At 38.4% G+C, this 24,021-nt stretch overlaps 3 protein-coding genes across 29 annotated transcripts in view; all 3 read right to left on the bottom strand.

Annotated features, from left to right (window-relative positions):
• Positions 1-612: 612 nt before the first annotated feature.
• Positions 613-7,946, bottom strand: myoz1a (myozenin 1a). The gene is made up of 6 exons (XM_026224628.1): positions 7,711-7,946; positions 6,109-6,205; positions 3,789-3,976; positions 3,337-3,583; positions 1,746-1,926; positions 613-1,602 (listed from the first exon to the last, which is right to left on the bottom strand). Exons 2-6 carry the CDS (start codon positions 6,194-6,196, stop codon positions 1,368-1,370), a joined length of 939 nt encoding a protein of 312 aa, XP_026080413.1. The 5' UTR covers positions 6,197-6,205; positions 7,711-7,946; the 3' UTR covers positions 613-1,367.
• Positions 7,947-9,399: 1,453 nt separating this feature from the next.
• synpo2la (synaptopodin 2-like a) lies at positions 9,400-18,517 on the bottom strand. The gene is made up of 4 exons (XM_026224626.1): positions 18,122-18,517; positions 16,014-16,165; positions 15,165-15,862; positions 9,400-13,736 (listed from the first exon to the last, which is right to left on the bottom strand). Exons 1-4 carry the CDS (start codon positions 18,221-18,223, stop codon positions 11,143-11,145), a joined length of 3,546 nt encoding a protein of 1,181 aa, XP_026080411.1. The 5' UTR covers positions 18,224-18,517; the 3' UTR covers positions 9,400-11,142.
• A 2,497-nt stretch (positions 18,518-21,014) lies between these two features.
• camk2g2 (calcium/calmodulin-dependent protein kinase (CaM kinase) II gamma 2) overlaps positions 21,015-24,021 on the bottom strand; it is a 55,719-nt gene continuing 52,712 nt past the window's right edge. For all 27 annotated transcript variants that reach the window (XM_026224602.1, XM_026224597.1, XM_026224601.1 and 24 more), the window contains 2 exons: positions 23,716-23,964; positions 21,015-23,638 (listed from right to left, as the gene is read on the bottom strand). In XM_026224602.1, coding sequence (XP_026080387.1) covers positions 23,732-23,964 — 233 coding nt within the window. In that variant the 3' untranslated portion in view covers positions 21,015-23,638; positions 23,716-23,731. The remainder of the gene's footprint in view (positions 23,639-23,715; positions 23,965-24,021) is intronic.

Here is a 24,021-nt window from a genome sequence, read left to right as displayed (position 1 = left end):
TAACGGCTATGGATATTTTTTTTTTGGGGGGGGGGGGGGGGGGGGGGGGGGTTCTTAATATGAATATATAGATATAGGCATTTCAGTAAAAAAAAAAAAAAGAAATGTTTTTTTGTTTGCAGACTCTTGGACATTTCACAGACTTTCTATGCAATACAATAAGGGGCCCATATATTTCAAACATATTTAAAGTTCATTAATTTTAAGTAAAACAAAAGTTCTACATCATTTTGAGTAAGACATAACAAAATAACAAATAAGTAGCAGATATGTTCAGTAAATATGAGTCACATTAATTCAGTTACTGGTCCAGCTGATACATTTATTTTAAAAAAAAATTATTATTATTTTATATATTTATTTAACTGTTTAAAGAGAACTGATTCATGCAAGTAATTTGTTTAAGAACTGAACACTTGCATTGCGCATTTTTCATTCACTAAAAAGAACCAGCTTTAAGTCCTCATGAAATATTGTGTGCAACCTGCTGGCTGTGGTTAGTATTAGTGCCATAAAACACAGGCAAATATACTCATGACCCACTTTCTCCTTCCCAATTTAATTATAGTAACAAATGACAAAGTATATACATAAAAAAGACAGCAACAGAAATGCAATCAATCATTTATTGAAGAATGGGCATGTAGTGGTGTGAAGACAGTAGTTTAGAGTTTTTATTGTGAAGACATGGATGCCAGTTATATATTAACATGCATAATGTGCTCATATTACATGAAATAATCTACTACAGCAGAGACAACAATACTGTGTAAGATGCACCACAACTTTATTATAATCATAAGTACATGATGATCATGATTATAATTAGTATTTGCTCATGTAAATGACACTATAATGAAATGTTAAAGTGGGACATTAGCTTATTTAAAGGGAGGTTGTAGACTGTGCAGTCAAAAACTGTTTACCTTCTTTAAGTGACAGGACAAATCAGTGCGTGCCAAGCAGTCCATCACTGCGAATGCTAACTGAACATTGTTGCCCAAGGCACTTTATGCTCATTTGTTCACTTCTAAAGTGCAACATGCTGACAAAATAACAAGCAAATCAAAACCTCAGTCTCCACCTGACACCTTCATTTAAGTTGATATGCTTCATGCATAAAATTCCTCCACAAATACATATGTATTTCTTTTTTTAAAAGCTCACATTAAGAGGCAGAGTTGGATTCAAAGTTAGATTCTCATGTACAGTGAGAGAGGTTTGCCATTCACATTTTACATGTCCTCCTGATGGACTGTTAAATTGTGGCTGTGTGCGTAGGTGGGTGTCTGGCTATTAGAGTGCAGCGTAATTAGGACGGGCATAATTTTTTTTTCTTTTTTTTTTCTTTTTTTAGTGTTGTAGATTCACAGGTCATCAGTCTCCCCATCAAATGGTATAGTATCCAACTCCATGTGAATGCTGCCTGGTTCAGCGCTACCTCCCCAGCCAATGGGTGTGCGGTTAAAGGAGGGCCGTGAGCCAATATCATGATGGTACACCACTGCAGGTTCAAGCTCCTCAGCGGCCACCTCGATGTCTGGCATCTGGAAGGTCATCAGCTGAGAGGCCTTCTCAAAACCTCCAAAAGGCATAGCACTCCTAGAAAGAGAGAGACCAATTAAAGGCAAAAAGGAAACCATTAGTACAATTGAAAACCAAAGGAAACCAAAGTACAATTGATGCATGCACAGGAAAAGAGGAGAGGCAGATTGCCCAGCCTATATGAAGAAATGCAACTGCACCTGTTGAAGCACTTGTAATTGCGCAGCTCCTTTTGAGAGCAGGGTCCAGGCATTTGAGATTTCATTGTTGCTAGAAGTTCTTCATTGCCCTTCATCGCCCGTTCCCAAGGGGAAACATATGTCTTCACATATGCACCCTTCTTTTTTGCCTTTTCCAAAGCAGCCTTAGAACTCTCCTCACCTATAGAGAAATATAAATTGATTCAAACCAATTGCATTCCATTAGTTAAGGGCTCTATTAAGTAAAGGCATGGTTCACCCCAAAATTTGAGGATGAGTATTAAAAATTAATGGTAAAACTGTCCCTTTAAAAAAAGTTTTATTTGGTATTGTTTATACACTATTTGAATTTTCATTGCCTTTTATTTGCGCATTGTATGTTTTCATTTTAATTAAAAAAATTGTATATGCTTTTGCCATTTATATATATATGGTGGCCAAAATGATTAGAACACTAGTATTTTCCCCATGCAGCTAAAAAATGGTTTTAAGTCGGTTATCTCTCTTTTGCTGTAGTGTGTCAGTAGGAAATATCAGTTTACATTTCCAAACATTATTTTTGTCATTAATTGTAATAATCCAGAGAGATTTTTGTTTGCAGGAGTCTGACAGCAGCCAGTGTTCCACACAGAGATCTGATCTCACCATCATCTGTCTGGAATAACATGAAGAAACAGAACAAACTGAGACAGACTAAATCCAGAAGAACTGTGGCAATGTCTCCAAGACACTTCAAGAATCTTACCTGCAAAACTACCTGAAAAAATTAGGCATATGTGCACCGAGGGCACAGTTGCTTTAAAAGGACTGTCACACCAAATGCTGATTCAGTTTAATTAATAGAAGTTAATTGAAAAAGAAAATCTATTTATGATATTATTTTTGACAGAATCCTCATTTTTCAGCATTTTTACACAAGTGCCTAAAACATTTTACATTAATGTAGCTTTGCAGTTAGGTTCCTTGGAAGCGTTGCCACAGTTCTTCTGGGTTTAGTTTTCATTAATATTTTGGAATTGCTTTTATTTTTGTTTATTTTCATTTTAAGAAATGTTGTAATATGTTGGTCATTTGTATTCGTTTTTTGATGTCTCTAAATATTGCTATATATGTTTAATTCATTTTTATATTGGTTTTAATATAAATTTTACTACTACTATTACTTTAACTTATCCGAACTTCAAACTTATTTCAGTTGCCAAAGAAACATAAAACAATTTCGAATAGTTTACGTTTTTTCATCTAATATTTGTATTTTATATTATTTCTGTTTTTGTTACACTGAGAAAAAAAAAATAAATATATATATATATATATATATATATATATATATATATATATATATATATATATATATATATATTTACAGGTGTTTTATCTGTATTTTGAATTTGCACTTCATTATATTGTGTTTTACAGTTAACAGTAATGTCCACTGAATTAATGCATAATGTACTGGAACAAAATTCCTTTTTTTTTTTTCACGATAATAACCTTGTTTAACACAAGTTTCATGTTGAGTCTCTATGGCAGTTTCTAGTGTGGGTGGGCTGGTTAGTGTATAAAGGTCTTCATCTGGATTCCTACTCACCCTGTGCATCTCCTGACACACCATCCTTCCCCCCTTCTCCTCCAGCCACTCCAGCACCTGCTCCTCCAGCGAGCCCACCTGCTTGTAGCCCACCCTCTAATCCCTTTCCATAGCTTCCGGGTTTAGGAGGCGGCACTGGTGCTTGACCGCCTCTACCAGCCTGGCCAGACATATGACCACCAATCAGATGCCCACCAACATCCATCATCTGGCCCCCCAGGCTGGGCACGAACTTCTGGAGGTTATCCTTTCCACGGAGTAACATAATAATTGAAAGAGTTTCCAAATCAGCACTCAAATGTACATTTAAATAAGAAATAAGAACAAGAATAAAGAATCAGAATAGGATGAATGGAGAACACTGGAGAGCTGAGCTTTAGGAATAATGATCATTTAATGCAAATAATCTAACAACAAGTTCACAGATGTCGATAACTCTTAGCCTGCCTTACCATGGAATCACTACTGAAGAAGTCAGGATTGTTCTCGTAGATGAACTTCTCCACACGAATCTGCCTCATCTTGAACATCTTGGAGCCTTTGTTCTTCAGAAGGGATAGTTCCTCCAGCATGATATCCTTGGGAGGACTGATCTTTTTCCCCAGGTCAAACTCTGAGGCCTCAGGCTCTGATTCATACTCTAGAAAACAAAGCAAAACAGAAAGACATTATTCACTACTGTGCTAGTTTAATGTTTATATATCATTAAATGACAATCAGTTTTCAGCTTGAAGGTATCTGGCAAACTAGTAAATGTTTTATATATTAACATAAAGTGCAATCAGCATTGTGATACTCCGTTGGTTCACTTGTATTTTAACTGTGCATGGTATTATCAGACTGCTTGGAAAGAATAAATAATATATCCAATATTCTCCAGTATCAAGTATCGTCATCCATATTTATACAGATGTATCTTTTTTCCTGCATTGTAATCATAACAGTAACTAAATAGCTATTAGTCATCCTACCACCCACTGTTTGTGCTGGAAAAACAGACACAGTTCCTTGGAAATGTTCGTAACAGTATTAATATAAACAGTAAAATCATTTAAACATTATCAAGTCTATTCCTCCATTAGATTAAACATCCCTGCATGGAATAAGAAACAGTTTCCTCATACCAGAATAATGTTTTTGAAGGAAAAACATATAAACATGTATCAGGTTTGCAAGAACCTCTCAGTTCTTTCACAGATTTTCCATTCTTTCACAACAATAATTTTTTCACTCACATTCAAAAGCATGAAAAAAAGAACCCATCAATTAGACTTGATTTCCGCTGGAGACACTTATGTAATGTTCTTTCGGTGGAGTAAATGTCCCATGATTATAATGATGAGAGGTGCTCCGGTAATAATCTGAGACACAACTGACATTTCAGCTATGAAATCTGCGAGATGCATGTTGTTACTGACATATTACTCCTCATTAAGACATATTAAATCCAGACGCATGGAACCTAAGTGACAGGCCCTGAATGAAAATTATGTTTTCAATAAACAGCAGTGTTTAAAAAATATTGCGTTACTCCCTAAAAAAGTAACTAATTACATTACTTAGTTACTTTTTATGGAAAGTAATGCATTACATTACCTTTGCGTTACTTTTTAAATCTGGACTGGGCTTGCTTGTTTGTTTTTAATTTAAAAGTTAGATTTTGAGCAAATATAAAAGCCCTTTCATACGGAGCCCTGCACATGACATGCAAGAAAAATTTATAAATTGTGTGCATGATTTACTAATTCATTCCCTTGTTGTACTAAAACATGCACACGATTGCTAAATTTACTAATTCGTTCTTTCGATTTATAAATTGTGTTCATAAAATGGGATAAAATACATAAAGGATATTTTAGTGTTATTTAACATATTTATTTACTGCAGGCACTGATAAACAGTGACACCGCCACCACAGGCGATTGAGCAGGCTGTTGCATGTGTTGTGGCATGTTCATAGTCTTTAATTACATCTTTCAAAGAAGACATCTTCTCACCTGTCAGGAAGGCTAAACAAACACACTCTTTAATTATATGAAAAATAGCTGTTAGAGCATGTAATCCCAGACCACAGTATCATAGTCAGAAAAATACAGTAAATTATTATGAACTATTACTGAAATATAAAAGCAAATTATTGAAAAAAAAAAAAATAATAATATATATATATATATATATATATATATATATATATATAAATTTGTATATTATGCTTATCTGGTACTTAAGAAACATTTTATTACTGTTATAAATGCAGAATAATAGATGTGTCGCTTAATATTTTTGTAGAAACTGTGAAACCTTGCCATTTCAAAAGTTTGGTTTAAATAAGAAAATGTTTTATTTTTATTCTGTAAAAGAGATGTACAATGTTACCAATGTTTCAAATAAATTCTGTTCTGTTTAACTTTTTATTTATCAAAAAAAAATCTATTTTCACATAAGTATTAAGCAATAACACTGGTAAACAATAATGACCATTATTCATAACTGATACTAGCTGAGCACCATATCAGCATATTAGAATGATTTCTAAAGGATCATGTGACACTGAAGAGTAATTGCTGCAGAAAATTGCATTCTAAAATATATTAAACCAGAAAACAATTTACTCAAGTTGTACTGTAATTCCCTTTCATTACTTTATAACCATTGCATTCCTGACAATCAATCAAAATTCTCAGGTGACATTTTTTGACCTGTCTCATATGTTTATGTAGGGAATGATTATGCAACAAATCAAGCATAAAGCTGAAGTTGTGGGCGGTTTACCATCTTGGGTAATGTGTGACAGGTCAGTGATGATCTTGGAGAGCTTTTTCCTCTTGTTGGGTGGTGCTGGTGTTCCTGACAGAGGCATGATTCCAGACTGGGAAAACAGAGATCAGAGATCATTTGATTATTTACTGTGCTCAAATGTGTCTCTGTCTTGTCATTTTGCAGTAGTTTGGAGTAGTTTCTGTTTGAAAGCAAATGAACAGTTATCATTTTTTTGTGGTGAGAGCAAAGTCTGCAGATCATGCTGTTAGTCCCTGAGGAATAATACATTTAGAACAGACACTTGCTGAGTGTACAGTAGATATGAATGACCTCACGTTCCTCAGATTCCAAGGACAAGTATGTATGAAGACACACATATAATTCACCACAGTGCTTAATTTGTTCAGGGTGGGTTTTTTTTTTAACAGTTTCCAGATATAATCAGTATAAGCCTTACAGAAAAGCAAACTCTAGTATCACAGGAGAAATTAAAAGAAGAATAAAAAACACATTTGATTTATGAGGTCGGGTCATTCCTACAAATTTTCAAAATCAAAACTCATCAGTTAATACTTTTTTTTTTTTTTTTTTTTTACTAAAATCATAAATTTCACTTTCCATCCTTTTATATAATTCAACAAAAGCTAATTTGGTAATGATATCCTTTTCCAAGAAGTTATGTCTTTTTTTTGGTGGGACATAAGCAGCACCGACATCAATAAATATTATTTTGTGCTGTTAGTTGGTTTGTCTCACTAAGAAAACATACCGTCCAAATCCCACAAATCTATTTACAGATTTAAAGCAAATACTGAAATATATCCAGCTTTAGCTCTTCATTTAATTTCCATCTCGCCTTTTTCTTCATGACATAGTTATTATTATTATTATTATTTTTAGTTAGTTACAATTAACACAGTTAAGGCAATTAAATTGAAAGTCCAATTAAATTGAAGTTTAAGCCTATCTTTTCATTTGTATTTTATTCGCTTTACTACACACAGTGTCTGCTATTTTTTAAGGATCTGTTAATGGCAAACACTGCGTTGACTTGACTGTAATTCAATACAGTATGGCTATTTTTAAAGCAAGACCTTTTAGTGGCAAGTCATGGCATTGGTTTTTATTGTCAGATACTCAGGATTGGTCACAAACATACACGCATAAACACACTTACAGTGTTACTTAATGCATTGTAGAAATCGGAAATCTCCCTCAAACTGAAATGACACCATGGATTGATGTGTGGTGAGACGAGGGGGGGCTCTGACCCACCCTGTAAAATAACCATGAGCTGGGGTCCACCGGGCTTAAGTTCCCCCAGCTGGACACTACAGGCTTTGCATTCCACATAAAATCATCAGCCAGGTTGGGTGGGAGTGTTTTGCACATTCCCACTTTCTGGCAGACAAAAGGGGTTGGAGCATTTAAACTTGATTATTCCAATCAATCCAAACAAGAATGTGCAATCCGTGCTTGCAAACTTTTAGAGTGGGTATCGCACTAGCAACAGAAGCTACTGCTGGTCTTGTTTTCATTGCCGTCATGCAGCTGTTAGTTGAACGGTGTGTGCGATTAGTAAAGTGACAGAACAAAATCACATAATCCACTTACCAAGGCTCTAGACTGCTTACAGGAAGTGGTCTCAAAGGTACAGTGATAATAGGAAAAGGTTTGTTGCTTAGAAGTTTACCAATTCCAGGGTACCTTTGACCTGTGGCTGGACCAAGAACCCAAGGCGTGCAAAATCCAGTTGGGACTTGGATGGCAGATCTTCATGGGGGGAGGGAGAGTCCGGGTATGAAAGGGGGAGTGAGGGGTAAGGGGTGGGGGCATTTGGTCTGCACAGCACTTTGCTGATGGGAATATCAAGAGACTAATATCTTTCTTGCAGATGCTTCATTGGCTAAATATAGAGAGAAGTAGAGAGACCGGGTGATTGGCCATAGTTATCAAATAACTTCACAAGGCGAAAGGGTTATGGTGGATTTGCGCTTTTCTTCTTTCATTAATCACCTTCCACTCGTGAGAGGATTTTAAATCCAATAGTGGGCACCATAACTGTGCTAAATTCATTTTTATGATAATGTTCTAAGCACTCAGAAGGGTCGTGTTTGACAGGGCAGCCAATGTTACATTAACATGACATGGTTCTAAATAGCTGTGGTGTGAATGAGAAAATTATTGGCAAATCCACAAATGTGCAATCTGTTAAGTTTGATGCTTGCGTCTAATTTAAAATCAGCAGCGTTACCTTTTATAATTAAAGAAGGAATTTTGCTCCAATATCAGTACAGAATAATTTTTTCATTTGTACCTAAATTCTCTGCCATTCAAGAAGCATAATTTCAGGTGACATTTTCACACCTGTCTCAGAAACAATTCTTATTATATCTCTTTTCTCGACCACATTATTTGCACCGTATGAACCTGATAACTCGTCAGATTCTCTCTGTCTTTGTCAGTTCAGGAAGGAACCACTCAGAAATGGAATCTAAGCAGGGAAAGTGTGGAGCAGCCATAAAAAGTGCCTGAACATTATCAGGCCTAAATATAGGAGGACAGCATATGCATGAGAATGGTGCCAGCTTTAGCTGTAGTCCACCCACCCAGCAGTGTGCAATACAACACTTTCACCACTACTGAGTTTTAGGAGACACGTTTGCTGTTGCTTATACACTTAGGCATATATAAATGCCATTTATTGTGATTTGAATTTATAATAATTGTAAAGGAAACCAGAGATCCAGAGATGTATGTATGTGTGTGTGTAGGCTTATACAGGGGGTATTCAAATACTTGATGTTGATCTAATAATGTAAACATGCAAAAAAAGGTTTCTGTCAGGGAGTTAAGGGGTCGATTAAGGTTTAGTGGACGGAAGTATTTTTAGATCAGTATAAGAAATAATTATACAAGTCTATGGCAAGTCCCCACAAAGATACAGAGGAAAAAATAAAAATCTAAAATATGCAGTCACATTTTACTACTTAGCTTTTCTTCTATTATGAAAAGTAAGAGATAAGCGCCACCATGTGGTGATTAGTCATCTTCACCCTATAAACCATGGTTTTAAGTCTTTCTAAAACACTTCGACACTGATCATTATTCTGAAACATGTTACAGTCAGACAACTTCGCAAAAACATTTAAATAAACCTGGCCTTCTTAATCAGATAAATTCAAAATGGTTTTTCTTTATTTGTAAAAGGGTAACTCGGATATCATTAGGTTTAAGTGCATTCATGTGAGACATTGGCATCGTGTCTGCGATTGTCGCTTACCATGAGACAGAGACATCATGGGAAATTTCAGGTAAGTTTTATTGAAACTATTCATTGTGTTAGAAATACAAAGACACTTTAGGTTAGAATCACTTAAATCCTAAAATTTAGCTGAGCTCATCATAAGCATTGCACAAACAAAATTACCAGAGACATTAACCACAAAGTTGATTTTACCAAGACAGACACATTTATCTAATGATTTGTACAGCCAAAATTAAGAGCGCCATATAATCAAGATTTAAACATGGCTGACAGTAATTGGAAAGACAAACAAAACTGTGGCTCAGATTTTAAACATTGCATCTACTCTGTATCAACTTCTTATTCAATTTCTAAATGTATTTTTTTTTTCAAATAGGAGACCTTTTAAAATTAAAATATTTTCACCTGCCAGTACTACAAGAATTATTTAATAATCCTCTCTGTATATCTGATATATCTGTATATTTAATTCACATTGATATAAACTGTTTTCCTTCCTTAAACCTCTATCCATTGTTCCCTTAATATTACAAGCCCTAGATTTTTTTCTCTCTTAAGACATTGCAATGTTTGAGGACTTTGGGAACACATTCGTAAACCACCCATTCCCGAAATCATCAGCCTCACTGCTGCACAAGCCATTCAAATATTTCATGTTGCTATGAGTATTCTGACTAATTCCAGTAAAGCCAGTTGGCTAATTAACCTTCTAATAATCCTGGACAGTGCTAGCTTTGCACTTTTCACACTGTCTTCATGAGACAGATTTGTGTCAGTGCTCAGATAGCCTTTCTCTAGGACCGTCTTCAACACTGTACCTTTCCAACACTTACTGATTTGACCACTTAAATATGTTTTTATATAAAAATAAGTTTTCATCTTTTTAATATATCAATAGTCAGATATAAAGACCAAAAATCCAGTCAGAGCACATTTTAAGGATCCAGCCTGGTTCCCTGCTTACTTTGCACCTACAAATAGGCTGTGACCCTTATGCACCTGTTCAGAGCAGGCTCTGCCAAGAGATATATCATTTCTGATTAACCTAAGAGCATACGACAAAACAAAGCCTCAGCTTGCCTTTTTTTCTTAGGTATTTTTTCCATGTCAAGTAGATCAAGGTTTACACCCAAGATCCATAAAGCAACTACACTTTAGTATTTTAAATGGTGCCAAAAAAATGTATGTCGTAATGGAGAAATTTGAAGGAAAATATTTAAAAATACCTCAGTCCAGTCCATCAGTGTAATGTATGATGCATCTTGATGTTATGCATTAGGAACTGACTGGATAAAAAAACTGGGCATTTTGCACCACTAGAGAGCCTGTCTGAATGTAAGTTTGCTAAAACAATGCCCAAGTAGCTATTTGACTATTGGTTAACATCATCTAAGTGAAAAAGGCAGAGCCATTTCAGAGGAAGTGGAAGCTACACTTTGATTGATGTTTACAAAGCCAAACAATATTTCTCTTTGGAATAGCATATATAAATTTTTCACAAGAACAGGAACATGCATTAAGTAAATAAATTTCATGTTAACAACACTGAATGTTTTAAACATGTTGTTGAACATTCAGCAGAAATTCTGGATTGTTCCAGATATTTGAAAAATACTCTCAAAACAACAAATATTCTCCACAGTATATTTTATATCTGAAATTTAGAAAATAATTTATTTGCATCTTCAAGTTATATTAAATCATATTTAAAAAGTATTAATTTAGAGTCTGCAACAGAAGCAGATGGTTCAGCTTCTTCCACATGTAAATTAACATCATCAGTGAGGAAGGGTTCCAGGCCTCCAGACGCGGGGCTGAATACCAACACGTGTTGCAATAAAACGAGGTTTGGGAACTTGGATTGGAGATTTTAATGGGTCTGGTAGGGAACTTAACTCAGGGGCACTCTTAAACTGTTTGGCAGCTTGAAGCCCAGAGTAGCTTAGGCTTGACATACTTGACATGGGAGCTGGGGGTGAGTATGGCATGGGGTGAGGGATGGGCACAGCTGATATTTTAGGGAGCTCTGGGAGGCCTGCGGCTCGTGAAGGTGCCGGAGTTGATTCAGGTACAGGTTCAGGTAGAGGGGATGTCATGTCAGAACGAGAGATGTGCTCACCAAGTGTGGTCCGTGAGCGTGGAACAATCACTGTTGGGTTGAGAGTTGGTGCTGACATTGGGGTGGGAGTGGAGAATCGTTTTATTTCATACACACGTGCAGCCTTTACTGGGATCTGCTTGGGTGGTGTCAGAGTGTGGCCTTCCCTTTGCTGCCTCTGGTAGGAGGACACAGAAGACATTGTGCTAGTGCCACCACCAAAACTGAACATTGCAGGGTTCAGTTGGTAAGGCTGCCTCCTCATAAAGTCCAAGGCTTTGATACCTTCTTTTGGGACACCAAAACTACCCTTACTTCCTTTAGAACTTCCCTCAGACACTTTGGCACCCCCACGCTGCACCCCAACTGGACAGGATGGAGACAGCAAGGGGTTGTAACCTATCGGTGGAGGAGCACGAACATTAGGGGAATACTTCCAGTGGGATGGGGTTGTTGAGGTTTTTTGTGGTTCGATCAAGTCTATGACTGATTGGGATTGTTGGGGTTGTAGTGGTGCTTGCTGCAGATGTGGAGAGTCTACAACAAACCAATCCATGCGACTCTGTCTACGAGCAAAAAGCTCCGCTCCTTTTCCCTCTGCCTGAGGGATCTGTGACATTTCTGGGATGACCCTTGGCTTAGGAGCCACAGGCGGTGGCACCTTTGCCCTATTGTCATCAATGTAGTGAGTAGTATTTTCCGGTTCATAACATCCACGTCTGGGTCTTTCATCTAGGTTCTGCACCATACACAATAATTCAGGGTTTGGTGAGTTTTTCTTACTGTCAGGTATCTTAAACATTGGCTTGTAGGTGCTACGTCGGCGGGCCTCTTGGAGAATACCAGTGCGGCCAGTGGTGGAAAAGGATTTTTCATGATAGACTACAGGTGACACCGGAGTTCCAGTTAAAGAGATCTCAGAAGCTGCAGAGGTCAAAATAGAAGAGGTTTGGGATGGTATTGCAATGGCCCGAGGAGTAATGGGAGCTGTAACAGGAGCCATAGCGGTCACTGTGTTGTCAACAGGGATTGCTGGTGGAACAGTTGTTTTGGCTTCTACAGGATAGGTAGGTACTTGGGTTTGAACTATGGGAGGTGGCACTGATGCAACCTGGATGTTTTCCACTGAGGAGCAGTGAAGAGTAGGTTGAGAATATGATTCCACAGATACAGGTGGAGGAACAGACTTTTCAGACATAAAGGGCTGTGTGGGTATCACTTCAGGAGGGACATCGGTACTCATTTGACTCATTGTGAATTGGCTAACAAAGGAGGCCGGGTTAACACTCATTACATGCTCTTCTGATGGTGCAGAGAATGGATGTGCAACCACAGCCACTGAAACAGGTCTGGGTGACTTCTTACTGACTGTAGGGCAAAACACAACAGGAGCAGTGGCTGCCCGATTGGTAACACAGCCTGGGGCAAAAGGTCTGGCAGTTCTGTTTAACACAGAACTTGAAGAGAGATCAGGTAGAGGAGCTGGTTGTGGAGGCATCACAGGTTCTGCAGAAGGTACTGAGAGACTAGTTATGGGAAACACAGCTGGGTCTGGTGCCATTGTGTTTGAAGTATCTCCATTTACCATAACAGGGACAGTGGAAGTGGCTTGAGGTGTGGCCATCTGTGTCATGTTTTGCATCTCTGCGTGTGGAACCTCATGATGTAGAGTTTTTGAAAGTCTGCCAGGTTTCGGAGCAACTGGTGGTGGCTGGACATTAGGCTTTGTCAATGGGTCTTGTTGTGGTTGTGGTGTCTGTAGTTGAGGAGATGCTGGTGTCTCTTTCAGTGGAATTCCCAGCATTTGACTTTGTAACTGTTCTTGCGCAGCTTCTATTTTCTTTGCATGTTCCTCAGCCCTTCTCCGCTGCTGCTCAAACAACTGTGCCCCCTTCCCAGATGTATCACTCAAACCAGGACTCAGAGCACCACCTTCTCCTTCCTGACCTCTGGAAGCAGATCTTTTCTCCAGCAGCTCAAGGTAGTCACTGTCCCATGTGGGGTCGGGTGCAGCAGAGAAACCTTCCTCATCAAATTCTGATTCACTGCCAGGAAATATGCCATCCTCTTCCTGAGAGTCCTGCCTCATGTCCTCATCAACACTTCCAAAGCTTGTCAGTGTGTATTTCTTGGAGCGTTGTCTGCGCTTTTTAAACATCAAAACACCCTTTGAATGAGGGTTGGGTGCATCTGTCAGTAGTGAGGCGATGGTGCGGCACTTGGACCGAGCTTCTTTTACCTGCTTGTCCGCGATTGTATCTCCACGGTTCAATTCTGCATAACATGAAATTAAAGGTTTGAGACAGAATTGAATTTTTTACATTTAATTGAGAATTAATTGTTTATGGCTTTAAACTGTTCACTTTATATCTGTCAGAAATAGTGATAAATATAGCTAACAGTGCTCTTCTGAATCACTGGGCCTGTAAAATTGTGCTAAAAGTGTGCAGAAAAATGTAACATTTATATTTCCATGCACATGCTTCACTCAATTCCTCCATTAAAAAATGATAGTTAACTATATCATAAGGCTAGTTAAGATTAATTTCTTCATATGGTACTGCAAAGTTGCATGTCAGAGAACATACTCAAAAAAGTTTTCATATCATAACCCAATAAAAAGTGTATTTAATCAAAGCATTTTGCCACAGGGACCCCTCATTATATTAATCTACAGCAATTACAGAAAAAGAGCATAATCATTTGGCTGCCAAGTTGATTTGTCTACCATAGGGAGATGTTTTATTTACCAGTGCTTAATTGTGGTCCCTAAGAAGAGCATGAGCATGTTTAGAGTACAGATTAGGGTTGTCTTTAGATTTATGACTGTTTATTTATGTTGGTGCTTGAAATTACACTGCTTCAAATAGCAGCAGCTCTGAAGATGCTTGACACTTTTTAAAAAGTGGTACTATGGCACATAACCCCAAGTCTTACCTCGGATCTATTCTTTAAACCTAATCATTATCATAACACGGGGAAGAAATTTAACAAAGTAATGTAAATCATTAGGTGTAGCCATCTGCGGAATCTAAACGGTTCACTAAACGGTTATCGTAATACATGTTTTGTTCATGCATATTTAATATTAATATTCCATTAATAGCATACAAGATTCCACAGTAAGCAATCTCACCATAAACACAGATGTCAATGTGTTGTTTATCACCTGATCTGGAATCAACAAACACACATTCCGCAGCTGCGATCCAGGATCAGTGTCACACCAGTGTAATGCAGTGTCCGGGCACCGGAAAGTTAAACCTGGGTAACTAATTGTACATAACTCATTTTCTGAACACTGACCTGAAATATTCAGAAGCCAGATGCTTCTATACATGTCTGAAAACAATACGGAGAACACTAACAATACTGTCAAGTATTTCAGCTAGGGCTCTTGGTGGAGAGAATGAGCGTAGGCCTGTGAGGAGCACTGTCACCTGATATAAGCTAGCAGCTGGAGATGCTTATGCCAGCTCATTCAAAGCAGTGCTCAGGTTATCAACCCTGCAAGTCTCAGGACAAATATAGACACTGGTGCTGGCTAAAAGACTCATGACCAAACCTTCATATCTTCAAGGGTCTACATGAAGGCAATCACAAGCTGTGATGTTAAAAACACATTTACAAAGCTAAGCAGGTGTTCATGACAGTATATTTGAAGCCAGTCGATCATAAGAGCAATTATCTTCATATACTCACTTGCTTGTTTTGCTTTATCCATGTATGTTAATGTGAGTTCCTCATCCACTGGATTGTCAACTGGCCCAACCATGGGCACCAACTGAGTACGAGAGCACAACATAAGAGCTTCTTTGGCTCTTTCTGGAGAAACCAGAGGGGGAAGATTTGTGGGCTCCTGGAACCCACTGTCCTCTTCCATTAGCCCTTCTCGTGGGTTTTGGTCATCTGCGCTCATGGATGAAGTCTCGGTGGAGGTCTGAGAGGACCAAGCTCCATGTGGAGGGGGTTGGTAAATCACTTCTCTGCGGGTTACACCAGGCAATGCATCTTGTCTTTCTTTAGGCCCCAAAAGATTGTAAACTTGGGCATCCGAGGCACTGTCATACCCACTCATTTCTGAAGTCTCTGCTCCCTCCGGTGAGGCTCGACCTGCCTTGCCAGGTGAATTGCTTGGACTACGTCGTTTTGGTTTGCGTTGCCTCTCATGAGCAGCCACGTCTGCATCGCTGTCTGTTTCTCCGTAGTAGGCCTCACTGCCCGGTGGGGAGGTCAATCCACTGCGTGCGGTTGGGGATATCAGGATCTGCCGCTCACTGGACTGGTGAGGTTGGGAGCTGGATGGAGACATGGCCCTAATGGCAGCACGGTACTCTTTATCAATGCGGGGAGAAGGAGCTCGAGCAACCAGGACCACTGACTGGAAGCCAGCCGGTGTCCTGATAAACATGAGTAAAATACCACAGTGGTGGTCAGAAACAGTAACTCACAAAAACCCTGGCTTGAATGGAATACAGTCACTTACTGTACTTTCAGCTCACAATTGAGTTAAACACACCATTTGCATTGGAAAAGGAAAGGTTGGCTTACCTCCTAACTCGGATGTGTAGCGTTCCTGGCATGCTGTCGATCAGGTTCATGGCCTGGGCATGCGACAGATTCCCACAGAAATTCTCATTGATGGACACCAGCTCATCTCCCTCACGCAGTCCGGCACGACATGCTTTACTTCGCTTGCGCACCTACAGGATAATTGTAGCAGGTGATAATGGATAAATGGATCAAGAAGACATTTAACTTGACCTTGAAAGTTTTCCATAGATTAGGCAAAGACTAAGACATTGATATTGCATTTCAAAATCTTCCCATCTTTACAAGCGGATCTGCAAGAATGAGTGATATATGAGTTTGGTTATACACATTAAGTCTATATCCATCCATTCTCTAAACCTGGTCTTTTGTAGTTGTCTCCAATTCACCTATTTGAATGTCTTTAGATTGTAATGGAAATCATAGCACATGCAAACTCCATACCAAAAGGCCTCCTGGGACTTGAAATGCTGTCTTTTTTATTTCAGATAATTTTACCTTTATATTTAAAAAATGATGAAAAAAAAAGCACTCAGCAGGCTGGCATAGACAGTAAACAAAGGCTGCCCATGTGCCGGTATTAATGTTATTTATGAACTAGACCTTGCAATGGCATTGCTCAAACCCCTGTCCTGTCTGCCATCTTACTCAGCACAGGAGGACAGTCTCTGATTTCAGTGGTTTTGTTCACACTGACAGGTTCACATCTTACTGAGGATGCAATAATCAGTCTATAAATACTTACTTTTAGACTATAAATAGACAGTGAGATGGGTTCATAAAATTTCCCCTGCTCTTTAATACTGTGCTAAAGCTCCTGAGTCACTATACTATTAAAAGGACATTTTAAACTCTGTGCTCTCCTTTGACTTTGTTGAACAGACTAAAACAGTATGGCATAGAGAGATCTGCTTTTCTATTTCAGACTCTAATCCTGTACTTGGTTGCCTGTGGTTTTTAGGATACAACTATAATGCAAAGGTTATATTCAGGACCAAGTGGTGAACTGAGATCTGTATGCTGCCCTTGATTTGGGAAAGTGTCCATTCCACTAGTTTAATCTAATTCACTTTTGATGACAAGCATCTAGCTACCAATAAAAATCAATACTCTTCATGACAGCCAAGATCATTGGATGCAATAAACTACCCTGATCAGATTATATAGATAGATAGGTTTATATAAAATAGTCAATAATAGTCCGTCGTTACTAATGGCTTGAAGTATCATCTTTGGTGTTGGATTAAAGTAAAATACGTAACCAGGACCATATTTATTTCCTAAACTATTGCAAGCATGACATGACAACAACATGACCATCAACCAGAATAAGATGCTTTATCATTAAGCACTGTATCATGTATAAAGTAAAAAGTCTCCATTGGAAGTAGATTATTTGAGACATAAGCATGGTATGACATGGGACCAAACTGCACTCAATTAGGGTAAATGCTATTAAATATGACCTGCATGCTCAAAGGCTAAGATAAGTCAAAAACTACTGCAATACAGTGTGTGAGAGAGCATAAAGAGCATAAACCTTTATTTATATATTATTATAAAAATCAAAATCTGCTCTTTAGATCACAGTTTGCTTCTTAGAAAGTAATAACAAAAAGTACTTATAAAATAATAGCAGAAACCAGTATAACAATTATATGTACCATAAAAACACACCGTTTCCTTGTACTGCTAACTAGATAGAAAAATGTTTGATTAGCTTCTCATAAAGTACTAGTCATAAACTGTCCGTTGTTTTACATAAAGTTTTATTCTGCAATCTTAGCCTGTTACAGGTAATCTACTTTTGCATGGTCACTATTAGAAAATATACAATTCGTGCATATTAGCTATTTAGGATTCAAAGGTTAAGAGGGTTAAGGGGGACACTTGAAAGTTCACAGCTCTATGAATAATTTGGCTTTTTTGGTAGAGGATCAGTTCCACACCACACTTAAGAGTGCAGGGGCCTGGTGTCCATTACACCGTCAGGCAGCTCTGAACATTTTAAGTTTTTTTTAGAGCTAAAGAATTGTGGGATGAAATAACTCTAAAAGACTTCAAGTGAGGTACAGTACATTCATTGATGTGTTTCCTGGCAATCATACCTTGGCAACCTGCAGAGGCTTCTGGTGCTCGATTCCTCCCTGTAGTCTGAAGCCCCATGGTGCTCCTCCGGATAGGGTGATGATAACCTCCTCAGCCACCATGGTCCAGTTTGTGCTTACGTTTGTTTCAGTTTGTTGGCCTGGGGGCCCTTAGTACATACGGTCCATGTTATTTTCAGGGCCCCCTTAGAGAAGACAACTACTACTGCAACTGTGCCCCGGGGTTCCTTCTAGTTGCTCTTGCAAGAATACGAGCGCACATGGATCCCCTCCCACAACCTGAGCTGGATGCTGGTGATAGGGGGACAGCCATAAAGGAAGTTAAAATAGAGGGGAAAGAGAAAAGATACCCACCATCTCCCTGTGCAGTGTAATCTTGTGTTGGATGAAGGTAGAATCTAGTTCATCACAGCTGTGCTGTCACTCATTGCTGGCTTAAAAGGAGGGGGCGCACATTGCTGATATAAAAATAACCCTTTGCCTCTTGCTAAGCGGTCAAGATTTTAAATGAGTTCAGAATCACGACAAGTAGATTTAAGTCTGAAAATGAATGAAATTAGTTATTATTAATGTTTACAACCTCTCACTGAAAAATAGTGTATTCTTTTTTTTATTTAACCTTTAGTAAATGGTGGTCAGGAAACTTTATTACGTTCAACTGAGGTTTTCCAAAATGTTTATTCTTTTCTAGGATTTATATTAATACATCAGGACCTTCTGATAGTGTGGGATGAATCACAGAGCTAGTTTGTTTTACCATTGCATCTGTACATAGTGAAAGCAGACCTGTCCTCTTGGCGTCCAAACTGGGACACTTGGCCAATCAATCTTTCTTTAGACAAGCACGCACATGCCTGACCCGAGTAGGAAATTAAAAGAGACTTAGTGTCACTTTATATACACATACATGATTTAGACATTGAGCAATAGGTCTAAATGAAATTAAAAACAAATATTTATATTACGAATACATTTCTGTACTTTCTATTCATCAAATAATCCTAAAATCAAAATGTATCTCACTTCTACAAAAATACGGGTATGCACAATTGTTTACAACATTCGTAATAATACAATTTTTATTGAGCACTAAATCAGCATATTAGAAGTATTTCTGAAAGATCATGTGTCACTGACGAAATGGGTAAAGACTGCTGAATGTCCAGCTTTGGCAATCACAGGAATAAATTACATTTTTAAATGTTTTAAACTGCAATAATACTTTGAGTTGAGTGATCTAAGTTTGTTTTATGGGTCAAATTATTATTCATTTTATAATAAAAATAAAACCAATAGATAAAATGTAAAAAAGAATAGAGAACACTTGTTATTTGTAATAGAATAGAGAGTAGATATAATATAAATAGAATAGAGAGTGGTAGTGTTAAAGGGTCATGTTTTATAAAATGTATATTTAGTGATTTTATATAAATCATATAAAGTGATTTTGTGCGCTATAATATGCTGTTCACTTGAAGAATTCTAGCTTTAGCTAACATATGTCTAACATAAGTATGAAGTAGGGAATTCAGGTAAATGGGTGCAGAGCCAGTGGTTGTTTTGTAGGCAAATACGAGCGGTTATTGGTAGCAAGTAGAAACTGATGAACAGAGGTCTGACATACACTGTTTTCAGCTTGTTAAAGACTACTCTTGCTTCCACATCCTTGCAGAGGTTTGACAGAGCTGGCTGGAAGACCTGTCAAGAGAGCATTGCAGTTGTCTAGCCTGGAGAGAACAAGAGCTTGAACCAGGAGTTGGGTAGCATGTTCTGATATAAAGGGCCTGATCTTTGTTGTACAAGGCAAATCTGCAGGACCGGGCAGTTGTAACAACATGTTCTGTGAAATTCAGCTGATAATCAATCACAACTCCAAGGTCCCTGGCTGTTCTGGAAGGTGTTATGGTTGATAGCTGGATGGAGAAATTGTTAAAAAGTGATTGGTTAGCTCAAGCCACCGGCAGTTCTGTATTGGCAAGGTTGAGTTGAAGGTGATAGTACTTCATTTAGCAAGAAAAGGTCTGTTAGACATGCTGAGATGCAAGCAGTTGAGATCAGATGATCAGGATGGAATGGAGAGAGTTGAGTGTCATCAGCATAACAGTGATATGAAAAGCCATCTTTCTAAATGACAGAATCTAGTGATGACAAGTAGATAGAGAAAATAAGTGGTCCAAGAACTAAACCATCTGAGAGGCAAGACTCAAATCACTGGAGTGCCGTTTCTGGGATGCCTTTTGCTATGAAGGTTGACAGGAGAATCTGGTGGGTAACTGACAAAACCTGTGGACAGATCCAGCAAGTATTGAAGATTTGGAATCTGCTCTTGCCAGTCTTAAGCCAACAACCAAGAGCAGGAATGAAACCAATGACCTCGCTCAGAAATGTTTCACACATCTACAGTAGCATATGTGGCCACTTCTAGTTGTGCAAGCTCAATTTCGTGCTTCGTTGTTTTCCAAAATATATTAGAATTCATAAGTCAAGTATGCAACTGTGGAGTTCCGCTATAGGGGAGCTCAAACTTTTCCATTTCGCTGTAAGCAATATCAGGGGTTCCAGAAGTTTCACTATACTTGATAGAGAATGCCATTACAGACATTTCTACAGGTCAACAGTGTCAGTGCAACCACACAATTTTGAAGTGTCATTATTGAGGGTGTAGGATTATTTTCTGAATGGTGAATAACACCTCATCCGGTTAAAACGTGCAGATATGTCAACAGTCAAACTGTAAAGCACAAGCACGTTCCACGCATTTGTATTCGTGTCAACTTCAAATGCACACTGAGCAGAGCAAAGACAGTGATGTTGACATGATGTTTTATTAAATATACCAAATGTTTCAATAATAAAAAGCTATGATGCTTTAACGACACTCAAACAAACACTTGATGGATTTCAATTCATAGGTTTATTAATTGTATGGTCATGCAAAAATCCAGCATCCAATTAAACCTCATAAGCATATGTAGTCCCATCATATATGGTTACAATGCAAAAAACTGACAAGAATGGGGAAACATACCAAGCTAAAGCATTGTTAATTTCTTTTAGTCCATTTCTTTACAAAATTAGCATTTCATTTTAGCATTGGAAACCATATCTCAGAGCCACATTTCATTTACCTTGAAGATGCAGGTAATATACACAATTAAATTTTAAGTAACACAGACAGTGAAAATTATTACCAGAAAGTTACACATGCATATTTTCCTTCTGCTGAACTGCATATATGGTTTGGTTGTGGGAATTATTTTGTTCAGGAATTATTCACTTCGCATACAAAGGCGTTGGTGTCCATTTAACAGTCATAACAAATACAAAAACTACAATCTCCTGCATCTGGAAACATTTCTTTGCCATTTACATTTTTTATGGATGTTTGACTGACTAAACTGCACTTTTTTAAACAAGGACATTCTCATATCTGAGAGGATACACTAATATATATATATGAGTGATAGAAGTTGCCAGAGACTAGGGCTGATCACACTGTTATAAGATTTCAGCAGGGGGCAACAGAGCACGGAGTATGAAGGTTTGGCAGACGTCACTGTGTCAGACGGTTTCATCTGTGGATAAGTGAACTCACTAACAAGATGGCTTTAGGGTAGGAGTACTCTCTTTCCTCCCTTTTTTGAACATCATATAGGGTTGGGTGCAACTTTTGGCCCATCCTCAAAAGGTAAATGTCACGAGAAATGGCTTAGCACAGAGTAAAAGGGGAATGTTAAATCCCCAGGCATCACAAATCACACACAGGATCTACATAACACAGTCAAGAACAGTGTTCCAATGTATGGCAATCACACAGATAAGCTTTAAAGGGAGCACAATGTGTCCATGTGCTTTAACACACCCAAACCAAGATTTTTCTTTTTTAAACTATGTGAGTTGTGTGTACTGAAAGCCTGTGTGTGTGTACGTGCATCTGGATGAGGACTAATGGCTGAGCGTTGGATTCATCCCTCATCAATGATATGCATTAGTATTTACAGGTTATACTGGAAATAATTCAAATAAAACAATCAAGATACTCAGAAAAGATTCAACCGTGAAATGGACCCCAAAACACCATGGAACTGCATTCATCAAGTCATTTTCCATTCAAATCCCTGCCTAAAGATGGTCAGGTGATCTTAAAACAACATTCAATTCTTTTAAAGTCACAATGTATGATGAGACAATGTACAGACAAGTGTACAGACACTCACGGGGGGATAATGTGGCAGTTTGGGTCTTCTTCTATAGCTTGGACCCCTATGGATGGAATTCATAACCTGAAGTTGCAAAACAGTCCACAAAAAGTGAACAGAACAAGCATAGAGTCTCAAGCTTATGTGCAAAAACAGTACAGGCCATTCATTTTTTTCTTTTTTTTCGACATGCGTATAGTCTAAAAATGATATGCACAGCAGCTGGAAGCCTAAAAGGTTGAGCTTAGTAACTCTGTGAGGGAGGGCAGGGGCTATGAGCAAATTGTGTGTAGTGTTTAGCGCCCCCTGGGGACCAGGAGACATAAACTCGAATCTATGTGAGTTCTGCAACTTCAGGTTCAGAGAGCCAGGAGGTTATGGGTACAAACATACAGGAAGGCAAGTAAACCAACCCAACTTGAGTTTAGGCCTCATGTGGAAGTGTGTGTAAAGAAGATTTATACAAAACCCAAGAAAAAACATTTATACGTAGACAAACACATCTCCCCACCCTTCTCTCCCTTGGAACACCACACACTGTTTCGCCCTTTATCTTCATAAATATTGATTTATGCACAACTATATTAAATCGTGTCCCACTTTAAAACAATTCTTGAAAACACAAAATACTTTCAAATACAGCATCATTCAGGAAATAAAAACCAAGAGATCCACAAAAACACGACAGAAAGCCTAACAAAATCTTCCCCAACCCCGTTCCTTAATTTCAAAGAAAATAAAAGCAACATTAAAACATCCTCTTCTCAATATGCTTCAACATCTGATACATTTTTCGTTCCCTCTGATATGCCATGCAATCACATTCTTTGCGTAAAAAATAAAATCAAAACCGATTTGTTTTTTTTTCTTAAACGTAACAAACTCACACCATTTACCCTTAAAACAGCGTGTGCTTTTCAAAGATTCACATTTCTGATTCTAACGTCCATGTCTACCAGCTGTTAATTACACAAGTGAAGATCTCAATATTTTACAATATATTATTAATACTTTGAACACCATTTCTGAATGTTGGGCAGCAGACATTATGGGATTATGTGTAAAGACAATACAGCGCCCCGTGTGGGCATTAGAAGCATGCAGCATCCAAAAGGCAGGGCTGCTGCCGTGGCCGCCCGCCCCACATCTAGCTAGAGTTGGACTGAAGTGGTGGCCACTTTTAAATAGATTTCTTAGTTGTGTCAATTTTTTTCCCTCACGTTTTCAAAACTTCAAGAGGTTCTCTTCTGGCCGGGCTCCAGGCGGCAAGACGTGCACGGAGAAGAAATGCTCCAATCAGCTTTATTATTCAGGCATGCTAAGGAAGAGAACACAAAAAATACTAAATAATGTTTCACTTCTTGTGTTGACACGAAGGCATTTGTCAATCAGTACCTTTGCCCTGTGTGGTTCACTGTAGAGGTGCGGCAGGCGCTCCAGAGCAGTGGAAGTGGATGTTGAGCCACTTGGCCTCTCGGCGGTGCCACACACGGGTCTCCTCCGACTGGCTGCTGCGTGGCCGGCCCTGGCTGTCCATGTACTGCGTCAGTCGGATATAGGCGATGCAAGCAGCGTCCTCTCCAATCAGGTGCACGTGAGGGTTCAGGATGGTTGTATGCACAGGCTTACTGTTCTTACTCAGCACTAGAGTCAAACACAGGCAGTAGATAAAGACATGTTATGTTATATGAGCCTAACAGG

The sequence above is a fragment of the Carassius auratus genome, chromosome 38, assembly GCF_003368295.1.
Source record: "Carassius auratus strain Wakin chromosome 38, ASM336829v1, whole genome shotgun sequence".
NCBI classification, from domain to species: Eukaryota; Metazoa; Chordata; class Actinopteri; order Cypriniformes; family Cyprinidae; genus Carassius; species Carassius auratus.
This window is presented reverse-complemented; position numbering and strand designations above follow the sequence as displayed.